This window comes from Eucalyptus grandis, chromosome 8, assembly GCF_016545825.1.
Source record: "Eucalyptus grandis isolate ANBG69807.140 chromosome 8, ASM1654582v1, whole genome shotgun sequence".
Taxonomy (NCBI): domain Eukaryota; kingdom Viridiplantae; phylum Streptophyta; class Magnoliopsida; order Myrtales; family Myrtaceae; genus Eucalyptus; species Eucalyptus grandis.
The window spans coordinates 74,143,339-74,156,505 of record NC_052619.1 but is presented as its reverse complement, the minus strand read 5'-3'; the positions used below and the strand labels follow the sequence as shown (position 1 = coordinate 74,156,505).

The window sequence follows — 13,167 nt, the reverse complement described above, 5'->3', positions numbered from 1 at the left end:
TGGAGCGTACGATGAGGGGGAGCACATTCCACGTGAATGCTCCCTAGCTGTCGGTGAGACTGAGGAGCCTACTCAAGCCAATCATAGATCGTATTTCAAGCACGTTATATTAGGTGGATTTCCGGAAATTTTTTTATTTAACCAATGGGAATACAATAAAATGCACAAGAAAAAAGAAAGTTAATGGGTACGTAAATTGATTTATGATGTCAAAAACTGCGATGCCAGGGTGGTCGAGAAACGTGGCATTTTGAGGTGGCCTTGAAGCGAAATAAAAAGGGCAATAAAAGTCAAATTAAGGTGCCACATTTTTCGGCTATCTAACGGATGACTATGATTGAGAGTGACCTCTCCATAAACACTTTCACATGATTTGCAAGCAACGGACCAGCTTTTATAATGACATATTATATATGTATATATATATATTTATATCCACATATAAATACAAATGTATGTATGGACAAGAGAAACCGACTGAAATTACAGCCTGAAATATAATAAAAAATATGTCAAAAGACACGGTCGTTATCCCTGTCTATGAAAACCAAGGAGCTGCTCACATTGTTAAGCATGGAGGATCGTGTGGTTGCAATTGCATTTTTGAAGGAGCATCTTTTTGTTATCAAGGCATAATCATCATCATCCTCCGTGCTTGAATGATCTCATCTCACACGATGCCAAACTGATAAGGCGAAGTCAGATGTGTGGTCTCCATACCCTCACACGAGAATCATATCAGCCCCTCTATCTGATTTTGTTCCGAAATCGTCCTTGTATATTTCCAGCATGATTCATCTTTGACCCTTGAATCATTCGCATGAATGAATTTACAGCGTGATTTATTTTTTGACAATGTTAAAAGATTTGTTGAGTGGGCTTTCTTTTTAAAGTAATATTGACTTTCTTTGCCGAGTTGGAATTTTTTTTATAGTAATGGACTTTTTTTTTATTTTAATAGTATGGACTCCGCATCTCTTATCATCGTCTCCGCTTAATTTACCAGTAAAAAGTGGCATGCGTTTCCATATTGACCAACTCAACTCTCCGACGGTCAAATTTAGCTGAACCGCTTCACAATGGACGTAAGACGTAAGACAATTGTAAGGACGATTTTGATTATTGAATAAGAATGCAGAGATCACTGATCCCATTTTTACCGATTGATTATGGCGGTTTGATTTCCACGGCTTCCCTTTCTGTCTCTTGGCGCCATTTGCATCGGCTTCTTGCTTAGAAACCCTCGTTTGCAACGGCAATTTATGAACTTTGTCAGGATTGTTCATAAAATCCTACGTTCGACCACGATGCAGCTGTTCGCTTCCCCACTTCTACATCATCAACCGCGATGCAGGAAAAGTTCCAAAAAAGTCCTAAACCTTTTGCCTTTGTGCCAATTTAGTCCTAAACCTTTTTGGTGTGGTCTTCCGATTCACCCTAAACATTTTAAGTTGTCTTGGTTCAGTCCTTTTTCTAGCCAATTTTAGCCAGATTTTGCTAACCTGGGCCGGCCTAGGCTAACGTGGCATGATCGTGACATTGACAACTTTTTATAATTTTTTTATTTTTTAAATACTTTTAATAATTTTTATTTTTCCTCCAGCCGATCGCCGAGGTCCCAAGAACCGGCCGTAAGCGACCGCCGGGCGGGGCGAGGCCGACCTCGCCGGATCTCGGCAAGGTCGAGCCTCGCCGGTTGATCAGTGAGGCGGCCATGGGCGAGGCTCGCCCTCGCCGGATCTGGCGAGGTCGAGCCTCTTCGGCCCTCGCCGCCATGGGCGAGGCCGGCGAGGGTGAGCCTCGCCCATGGCTTGATCTGGCAAGGCGGCCATGGGCGAGGCTAGCCCTCGCCGAATCCGGTGAGGTCGAGCCTCGCCCATCGCCCATGGCCGGATCCGGCGAGGCGGCCATGGGCGAGGCTCGCCCTCGTCGGATCTGGCGAGGTCGAGCCTCGCCGGCGATCGCCTCTACGGCCGCCGAACCCCGTGACCAACCGGAGGAAAAAGACAAAAATAAATAAATAAATATTATTAAAAATTGTCCACGTCAGCCGATCGGCGTCCAGTCAGCAAAATCCGGTTAAAATTGACCGGAAATGACTGAATCGGCACAACTTAAAAGGTTTAGGACTGAATCGGCACAAAAAAAAGGTTTAGGACTAAATTGGCACAAAGACAAAAGGTTTAGGACTTTTTTGGCACTTTTCCCACTGCGATGCAGTTGTTCACTTCCCCCACTTCTCCATCATCTGGGAATTGTAATCGTAGTTGATCAACCGCGACACAGTTGATCCCATTTTCACCGATTGATTATGGCGGTTTGATTTCCACGGCTTCCCTTTCTGTCTCTTGGCGCCATTTGCATCTGCTTCTTGCTTGGAAACTTCCTTGTTTGCAACAGCAATTTATGTACTTTGTCAGGATTGTTCATATGACTCTACATTCGACCATGACGCAGTTGTTCACTTCCCCACTTCTACATCATCAACCGTGACGCAGTTGTTCACTTCCCCACTTCTCCATCATCTGGGAATTGTAATCGTCGTCTTGTGTGGAAATTGTTACATGAGCAACAAAGCTGACGGAAACGTTGATGTTCAGGCACACCAACACTCAAAAAAGACAATTGGCCTGCAGCAACAGCATAAATCTTGCGATAGAACCAAAATCCGGCAAGTAGCCCAGAAAGGTACAAAGCAGAAGAAGCATCTGTTCTCTTGCTTGTCATTGCCGATTGAAAAGGGACAAAAACAATAGGGTAAACGAACAAAAGCATCTCCTACTTGGTAGAATTTCTCTCTTCTGATCAACTGTGTCACAGAGTCATGTACAAAAGAACCTGCATCAGAGTGTTTTTTCAAGTACCTATGCAAGGGACTGAAGAATTGCAGAAGCTGCATCTCACTAGAAAAAGAATTGAGTACATGACTGTACATGTACCGTTCGATATCAAATAAATTAAATTACATGGGTTAGCTCGCCTCAAAAATCAAAGCCATGTACACCATATTTCCAGTTACATAAGTTACGACATGGACCCAAAATTTTGAGAAGCCCAGGTATAGGTATTGAATAAAACTTAAAACTACGGGAAATGGGCCTCCTAACACCATCACACCCGAGCATACAGATCGGCTACGCAGGTGATTCAAATTCTAGAAATTGCTAGACCGCAAGTTTCCCACGATCTGGTTTGCTCGCACAAACAAATTCCCATCTTTACACTACATCGGTGAGATTCGGCAACATCTTTGAAAATATGTCACCTGGAATCGCACACGACTTATTTGAAATAGTCCGGACGCAAAATTGTGACAAAACTAGGAAATGATCCGTCTTCATCCTTCTGTTTCCACACTTCCCCATTGCTCGGGATGTACCACGACACTTTTGGTGATAGTGGTGTATATAAATCTGCACAACGTGTCCCTTCAGTATTTATTTAAAGGTACAACATTTCAGCTAAAGTTATAAGAGTAATTCGATATACAACTTCAGGAAGAAGACTGAAAGATCTTTTTAGTATTAAGTTGATCGACAAATCGCATATTCGCATTCCTTGAACTTTTAAGTGGGCCCATCATACGTGTTGTTCCATCATAAATCCATGCCCACATCTCAGGCTAGTCTATTATGCCACGAGGGCATCATATGCCCTTACAATTTATAAAAGCTGAATCACCAATGCCAAAACTCAGTTAATGACTTTTTCATGATATTCTGTGTTGATCTTTATCCAATGATCATAATTTTCTTAGGCATGATGTCTTCCTAGCATAACAGCCTAACCCCCACTTCTCACCCCTGGTATTGATTGTACTGCTTATATAAACACCTTTCTAGGAACAGATATACTTTTTCTCTTACTTGCGATTTTTGAAATAAATACACATGGGACCTCAGTGCTATCTGACCCATAGTTCTGCTTATTTCACAATATCTCACTGGGTAGAGTTGTGGCCTCCGATACCATTGTGCAGAAAATACTATGAACCAGCAGTGAATATGCCCACTAATTTACCACAACAAAGACTTAAGTCATAGTCACTGACCACACTACTTGGATGATGCTCTTATGCTATCTAACTCTTCATATCAAATCTTTACTAAAATCCAAATACTCAAGATCTTTCCTTAATCCTCTTACTCTGCAGGATCCATCCCCATACACACAGATCTTCGTAACAAAAAAGCATCTAAGGCTACCATTAGATCTATCAAAGCCACTTTACACAAGCTTCTCTTATCTTTATCCTCAGTTTGGGCCACCCAAACTTCACCTCGAATTTACTTATTTCTAATTATGTCTGCCAACTGCCACTCAACATGTTACTGATCCAATCAGCAAATATACCGTCCATGGACATCTACTCAAACCATCTAGTAAAGGCTTACTCATTTCTAAGGCAATGATAATGCATTCTGGATGGTTTTTTTTTTTTTTTTTTGGTCGAAAATTCTGGATGGTTGATGTGTAAACTTTTTGACCACATAAATCCGCTTCGATATTTTACACCTAAACGAATGTTTCTTCACATATCAATGCACTTGAGAAAAGTACCTGTAATTGGAGGAGGATCCGATTCTCTTGTACTATGCAATACAGCAGTTCCAGATAACACGGTGATGAATCCACAAAGTTCCGATGCTATGCTGCTTGCACTTTGACCAGAATAATCCTACAAAAGTATACGCCTCATTAGGAAGTCAAATCTCTCAGTGCGTGCATGCACGTGTGTGCATGGGTGAGACTAAGCGTGAGTCTTTATTAAGATACCTGGAACATAATTGCACTGGCTAATATTGTAAAAGATGTAAACATGGCATAATAGATAGGCGAAACGACAGCAGTGTTGAATATATCCAATGCCTGCAACCATTTGCAAGGTGTTAGATAAAACAACCATGAAAAAATTAAATTCATCATCTTGGGAACTTAACTCCTAACCACGTAACAAAATAATGAATAATCATAAGGTGACTCTAACAGAATTAATGAACTTAATATCCTGGAATAGGTAATGAAATAAATGCTTCGCCCAGTGTCCCCTGCTTCTTTCCCCCAATCAATCCAAATAAGTCCAGCAGCAAATTATAGCAGAAAGGACATTGCATGCAAAAGGGACAGGAAAAAAAAACACTGGCATGTAGTTGCCAGTATATATGATAGTCCTCATAACCATCTAAGTTGTAACTACTTGACTCAAATCACGTGTGACCAACTCTCAAAAGTACTCAAGTGATGTGCTTTGTGAGATGGTGGGTCTCTACTTAAGTATCTTCCAGCATCCTCTTTCACATCCTATATGAGACATGGGTTAAACAATTTTACTACACCACAACCCTTATCCTTGTTGTATCCGCATCATACTTAAAACTCAAGGGCTATTGAAGGCCGTAGTCCCATAATGCTAGCTGTCACCATCCCACTGCACCAGGATGCACTATGCATGCTATGAGCCTTTTCTATGGCGAATATCAATGTTGTAAAAGTCGAGTTTTTGGTGCGTATAAGCTTAGTTGGTCCTCAACATGGGTAGGTAAGCTCAAAAAAGAACTATGCCATTCTGTCCAAATGGCAGAAGCAGTTGACCAGAGTAGATATGCTTCCCATCAGTCAGATTCTGGTTGATAAACTCCTGGCAAGTTTACCTAATTAACCTGGTCCAGCTGGCAGATCCTTGATAGGAATAAATTAGAGCCATGTTGAATTGTCTTTCCATGTCCTTTTCTAGCTTCGTAGTTACCCCTTTAGTAAGTATGAATTCACAACTAGAAGAAAATGGATTATGTCGTGGCCTAGTGTGGGTGCTGGAAGAGAGATTGGATAGTAGCTAATTATTCTCACAGATAAGTTCCTGCTAAGAAATTACTCAAGGCTGACACAGAAAGTGGAAGAAAATGAAAGACCCTGTTAAAAGAAAGGAAGATAAAGATATCACAGTGGAAGAAAACAGCGAATGCTAGTTACAGGTAGAATCAAGTTGAATCTTGACAAAATCAATAGGACGAAGAATGGCATCTAAAAGGGGTGCAATAACTCTATGTTATGAAGAAAACACTATAATCCTCCACATCTTTTGGTTTCTCCCAATTTCTCGCCAATGCTTCCAATCATTCAATATTTCATGATGTCCATTCCCCAGTACTTTATCCAGGAAAAAGGCCTCTGCCTTCTTCTAGTTTCATATTTTAATTAACTACACACATCCCTACAATGGTAAAAGAAGAGGCACTCATGGAATGTGTGCTTATCCATTTCTCTTCAACTTCAGCAAAATTGTGCTGCAAAATTATGCTGACTCATGCATACACTATTGATATGTAACACAAAGGAAGCTGATATAAAGTGCGAGTAATTATGGATCTCAGGGCACAAACAGACCATCTTGAAACTCTTTAAGTAAAGAGGAAAGTGAGTGATGTACTTGTTATAGGTATCTTAGCCACTGTAGAATAAGATACTTACCATGTTTAGATAATTTAACTGGGTGATAATACAGGTAACTGCGACCATTGCAAAAATCCACGTCTGGAAATATACAGCTTGGTTCGTTCCCTCCAATGTGAGCTTGATTGCAATGCCAATTGCCTTTATACTTACAACCTGCCAAGCACCACAACTCATAATTGAAAATGTTCTTAAATGTCACTATGCTAAGAGGCTAAGACTAGGTGGAGATAGAAGAAAGATTTCTTACCGTCAAGGACCCAATAATAGAGCAAATTCCAATGTAAACCATTATATTTGTTTGGCCATAGCGAGGAGCACAATAAAAGATCAGCGTCAATGCTACTGCTACTACTGACGCTGTATACAAAAGAAATGCTGCGAGAAGTAAAGCGCCACCAATGAGGAAGAATAATAAAAAGCGAAAATTGAGGAGATTAAGGCTTTGCATCACAGGAAAAAGCTTTCTTCTCTGGCACAACCAACCTGGTTGAATTGCTAATTCCCATATTTCCTCAACAGAAGTAATCGAACGCTCTTCGGGAGCGTGAAGAACTATTATTGTGGAGCCCACGATGCACAAAAGGCACCCCAACATCCCCATCCTCTGAATTTTCTCGTTCAACATGAAATGCGCCAGGATAGCACTGTCAAAGTCACAACATTTCCCAGGGTTCATAACATTTACATCAGAGGATTCTACTCGGGTACAGCACAACACATCTCAATAAACAGGAAAATCCACTGCCAAGCCAATGAAGAAGCGGCCTACCTCACAATGATACTTAATGCGCCCAGTGGCGTCACGAGCACAGCAGGGGCGTAAACGTAAGCTACAAAATTCGATATTTCGCCAACGATCACTGCCAAGATCCAAAACGATTTCAAAATCAGAAGGCCGAGACAGTAAGATCTACATTCCACATAAAGAATCACACGATTGCATGCGGAAAGCCAAACCAAACACGACTGGACACAGGGCCACGAGGGAACCACTACAAAGGCAAAAGCAGCTGGAGCCTTGGCAGCAGAAGAAGAGCGACTCACTCGTAACCATGCCCACCCACCACAGCGGCTCCAACAGGTAAGCATATCCGCCGCCACCTTGAGAAATCAATCCGCCAAAAATCAAAATGCACGTCCCACGTCAGCGACAAAAAAAAAAAAAATACGAAATTTACAAGAAGGGGAGCACGATCGGCAGGGAAGGCGGACTTACTGGCGCGGGCGCCACTGGCGCCGGCCTTCTGGAGGCCCTTCTTCTTGATGATGAAGCTGGAGCCGATGAAGGCGCTGGACGCGACGGCCAGCACGAATCCTGTCAAGTTGCTCGAGTACATCGCCACATTTATCGGCGGCGCGACGGAGGAAGGAAGGGAGGGAGGGGAATAAGGCGATGTCCCTCGCCGGAAACTAGCAGGATCGACGGCGGGGGCGGGGGCGGAGAGAGCGGCCTCGGTTCCGGGCGGCGAGCGACGGCAATCGCACTGGCATTGTCGTGGACGCTAGAGATAGAGAGAAAAGAGAGAAGAGAAGCGACGCAATTCGAAGGAGGTTATCGAATTGAATTGAACTTCTCCTCCCCCCCCTCCTTCCTTCTTCTCCTTCCTTTTCTTCTTTGAGTTTTGATGGAGAAATTGGGAACGGAGGTAATAAGGATTGTAGAGATAGAGAGAGAAAGAGGGAGAAATTGTCGTCGTCGTCGTCGAGGCGGAGAGAGGACGCCACCTGCAACTTCGTTTTCTTCCTCCTCCTTCTTCTTCTCCTTCTCCTTCTTTTTTTATTATTTTCATAAATTTAAAAAAAAAAAATATTAGATGAGATGCGATTTTCGTTTCGGCCCCTCCTTTTTAAGAGGGGTTTCGAGCTGTTTTCTTTAATCGATCCCCTGCCACGTGGGCGAATCGTTGGTTGGCTTGCCCACGGTTTTATGAATAATTCTTAGAAGTTCACGTAAAATCTCTCAAGATACGCGACCTGTTTGCTTACCGAATCACGCCCAATTCTTTGAAAAAAAATTTACGAAAATTATCCGCGGATCGTGGGCGGGTTCAATTTTCATCCTCCTCGTACTTTTTTTTTATTTATTATTTCGTGTCCTCGTATTAACTTTTGATCGCGATCTAGAGCCGAATTTAATATTTTCCCATTCGAATCTACACGGGAAGATCCACGTGGGGCGCTGGTGGCATGAAGTCGCCAAAAAAATAAAAAAGGGTGCGGAGAAATTATAAAGCGGTCAATATGTAATACATCATGTTACCCGCCTGACAGAGAACAAAAGTCAGCATCGAAATGGAATATAAACATCCCGTGGAATGAAGTACTCGAAATTTTTGTGTTGATTCGTCGAGAACAATCCATCTCTCGATAATTGTCTCTCTAAATATCCTGTGGAATTTAGCCTGAATTAAGGGAGTTAGATTGTTACAACCCCAAGCTCAGCTGAAAATGTACCATGCTAATCGATGGGGGCTTGAGAATGGTCGAAGTCAGTAGACCTATCGCCAAATTTATTTGCATGCTATTTGAGCTCTACTTCATTTACTTATTTTTAATTAGAATCGAATTTGATGCTAAATCACATTAATTACAAAAGAATATTATACCTTTTAATTTGACCAATTAAGTCCTAAATATTTTAATAATTTACTAATAATGCGAATGCTGGCCATTATACATGATACGGTATTTTTTGCAATTTTGTTTAAAATCTTCTAAATCTTTTGTTATTTTTTTTTTTCATTCCAAAAATCATCAATGTCGATGCTGGTCTTGCTATATAAGATGGTTGGCAACTACGTTATGATTTACAGTCAAAATTGATTGGATGAATCACATCAAAATATGTCAAAAGAGTTAGAGTTAAATTGAGCAAGATGAAATGTCGTAACATAGGTGTACGACTTTTTTGGTAATTTTTTCAAAAATATTCAACTAATAATTATCATAATTATACACGAGTAGTGTAACAGCTTTTATATTGTAATTGCATTTCCTCGAGTTCAAGGTAATTGAAGCTTGGGCTCGATTCCAAATTAATTTTATCTTTTTGTAAGCAAGTCAAATTGGACTGAGTCAAATTCAAACTTTGATGGCTATTCTACTCCTAATTGAATAACTTAATTTGCAATCAATATCTTAAGTTATAGTCAAATGACTTAATAATGTGCATGAATAACTTATTCCAAGTTGTCCACATCACTCTTATTGGTAAGAGTTCGAAAATCAAATATTCAATTTTTTAATGTGCACGAATGACTTAATTCCCCGAGGTCGGAGATTGGGATGAACATGGACACACTAAAAGACTGGTGCAACATTTGAAGATCATAGTGAATGCGAACGTCACGGTCGGAAGGTATTGATCATTGTGTTTGCGATCACGGGACTCGAATCATTTAAGCCGACAAAAAGAAAAAGAAAACTTGGTTGATGAAAACCCTGCACAATTTGGTCAATTCCATTATTAAAAGAAGAAGAAGAAGAAGAAGGTTTCTTGTTTCCCTTCCAATTCTTTAGACGTTAAGAAGAGGGTAATTTTTCCGGAGGATTAAAACAAGATTCTTCTGGATTTATGTTTGTGAGTATATTGTATCATAGGATGATGTAGGCATTGGCAGATGGGGTTGAACTAGCGACTCCTAGCATAGTTAGAGAATAGAAGGGCAATAACATAACTAATTTCAAATCATAGCAAGATCAAGAGATGGAACTTAAGGCCTTGTTTGGTAAAACTTCTAGGAACAATTGATTCTATTTTTTTTGTTCCTTAGAACTAAAAAAGAATAGAAATTCAATTAGTAATTTTTGTTATTGGGAACAAAAATCTGTTTTTTTTTTTTTTTTTAGAATAGATTTGAAGTAAAATCAATAATAGAGAAAAAAAAAGTTACTTTTTGTTCATAGAAACAATTCTTAAAATCAAATCTAATTTTTCTCCTTTTCTATCATATTTCATTTTTTCTTCTTCTTATGCCTTTTAGCCGGTTGTCGACCTTAGCCATGTCTAACGATCAGCCATATGAGGGTTAGCGACCTCGCGAAGCATCGCCATCCCTCGACGACGTCGAGCCATGTTGAGGCCCGTCAACTCGAGCCTCACCATGGCTGGGTGAGGCTCAGCCTCGCTAGTCGGCAATAGGCTAGGCCAGCCCGGTGAGGCCGATTATGCACCGCCTAGGCGAGGGCAAGCCTTGCTAGTGGCCTAGCCAAGTAGAGGCTCGTGGTGGCCAAGTGAGTCTTCGGCGAGTTCATCATATCTCGCCCAATCGGTCGCTAGCCATAAAGAATGAGGAAGAAGAAGAGAAAAGCAAAAAAATAAAAATAAAAATAGAGATATAAAAGAGAAAAACAAGAAAAATATAATAAAAGTATTAAAAAACTAAAAATAAACAAAAATATTTTAGAATCTTACAAAATGCATTTCTATATGGTAAATAAAAATTTTGGACAGTTACAAGCGCCTTAAATAACTCGAAAATTGTTTTATGAACATAATAAAAAGATTATTTATAACCAAATTTCTTTTTGATGATTAGAATGGTTACCAAATGTGTCATAACTTACCCGATCATGAAACATGAAAAAATGGAACAAGATTGGCACTGTAATCTTTGGTCTTTTATTACCGTGGAAAATAATTAGGAGTGTTAAATAACCTCGAACGACTCCATTTATTTTGTGAAAATTTTGAAATTTTCGGAAAATATTTTCTATGAAGTTATTTTTCTATGAAAATAATAATATTTTTCATTGTTTAGCTATAGTTTGAAAATGAATTAAAAATTATTTATCGTCTCTAGAAAAGGAAAATTTGCATTTATTTCTATAAAGAGACGTGCACTATTCGAGCCACATGGGCTGTATATGCTATATTGTTAAATATTAGATAAAGTTTTACCAAACTAAATTTTCATAACGTAAATACTTACATAGATTGTAAACAATTATTTTTCCTCTTATGAAACTCGGCCTCCAATGCTAAGGTCACGGCCCAGCCTTGATTTTCATTATTCTTTTTTCGTTTTAGCATTTTTTTACTTTTCGATCTATCCCAATTAAGTTCTAATTAGGCTTCGAGAAAAAACAGAAGATTCAAACCAAATCGATTACTTCCAATTACTAAGAGGTAGGGGCATTTCCCATATGATGTCACACTGAGCAACCACTCAAGAGGGGAAAAAATATAAAATCGACATTTTTTGTTACTTAAATTAGATGAGATGTGATCTAATTGTGCCAACTTGACATGTTTTAGAAACTCTCCCGACAAAAAAAGAAAAGAAAAAGGTTTTAGGCTCTTGATTGTATTTTCACGATAAATTTAAAGACTTATGATGGACTTATCCCTTTATGTATATATTATCAGAGAATTGTATAACCATGAATCTTAAAGGAGGGAGGTGGCTAGAGTTGGAAAGAAGATAACAAGACTGTTCGGACCAACCTTTCTTGATCATACGAAGACGGCAAAGCTCGCCGGCCCTACGTTGCCCCAAGACACGGTCAAAACAAAACCAATCACTAAGTCAGCGCGGACTCATTTTGAACAGTCATAACCCTCCAAACACAAAAAAAAAACTTCTTTCGACACGAACATCTCTTACCGACCAGAAAGACAAACATAAATATTAAATATCTCCACCAATATTTTATTTCTGGGGTCAGAAATATCTCCTCCTGTCCTCCAAACTCATTTTACTCGCTGACCAAAAGTAAAATTTAAAAAAAAAAAAAAATCCATTTTACTCAATTTAATGCCGCCATCCAGCCACTTCTAGAAGCAAAAAAAGAAAGCCCGAGTTCCATCGGATTAAAAGAAAAAAGAGAAGAAAAGGGATGTGGGGAACGAAATTCAAGAGTGGAGAAGTCGTCAAAGGCACGTCTTTTTCCCACCCGTTCACATCTTTTAGAAACGTCTCTCCTGACATTATTCGATCATTGTCTGCCTGACCCACGCAACTCCGAGTGCGAACCAAACCGAAGCGGATCGTCCTCCTCCTCCCTCCCTCCCTTGTCCCGAGAGGCAAGTGCAAGCAACAACCCCTTTCTAGGATTTTTCATCTGTCGCTGTCCCCGCCCTGTTCCCTCTACCGCATCGGACCCAAATCCACTTACGAAATTCTCATTAAAGTAAATTAATAATTTGCCCAGAGACGGTCCAAGTCCATGATGTTTTTCTCTCCCTCCGAGAGGCTTTGCTTCGGTTCATATTACACGCCGACGCTCCCGATGGAAAGCTTTAGAACGAAAACGAGCTTTTGTCGTCCCCACCGGTCAGACCCAGGATGCTGGTCAAACGAAGCTAGTGGAGTTTCCGTTAACCATCGATTAGTATGGACTTTTAAAATAATTTGCGATGGGTCCCACAATTTGTCCTGATTTAATTTCGTGTACCATGTGTCCAAATCTCACGGTTTTTAGTCTCCTCTACCTCATGTCCAAATCTTGCAAACCTAATTCTATATATTTATTAAACAAAAGTTGTTTGAATATCGTGTCATCGTAACGATAGTGATTGAATTGTGCTAAAATCAATTTGGACATGACTCGAAGGGATTATTCCTAAGGTAAGATGCTACGTATGCTTGCCATATGTTGATATACTGATGTAGATGATAGTGCATTGATATTGTCGACGCATTCCATTATCTCCACTTGATTTTTTGGAGGTTTGTATGTCGTTTTCACGAGCAGACCATCGGTTTGGATAAA

General features: G+C 40.1%; 1 protein-coding gene across 1 annotated transcript; it reads right to left on the bottom strand.

The window, feature by feature from the left end:
* Positions 1-2,758: 2,758 nt before the first annotated feature.
* Positions 2,759-8,218, bottom strand: LOC104415963 (probable magnesium transporter NIPA6). Its single transcript, XM_010027398.3, has 9 exons — positions 7,670-8,218; positions 7,498-7,554; positions 7,223-7,313; positions 6,937-7,097; positions 6,701-6,828; positions 6,469-6,606; positions 4,777-4,869; positions 4,561-4,678; positions 2,759-3,413 (listed from the first exon to the last, which is right to left on the bottom strand). The coding sequence occupies exons 1-9, from the start codon at positions 7,788-7,790 to the stop codon at positions 3,283-3,285; spliced, it is 1,038 nt and encodes a 345-aa protein (XP_010025700.1). The 5' UTR covers positions 7,791-8,218; the 3' UTR covers positions 2,759-3,282.
* Between the last annotated feature and the right edge of the window lie 4,949 nt (positions 8,219-13,167).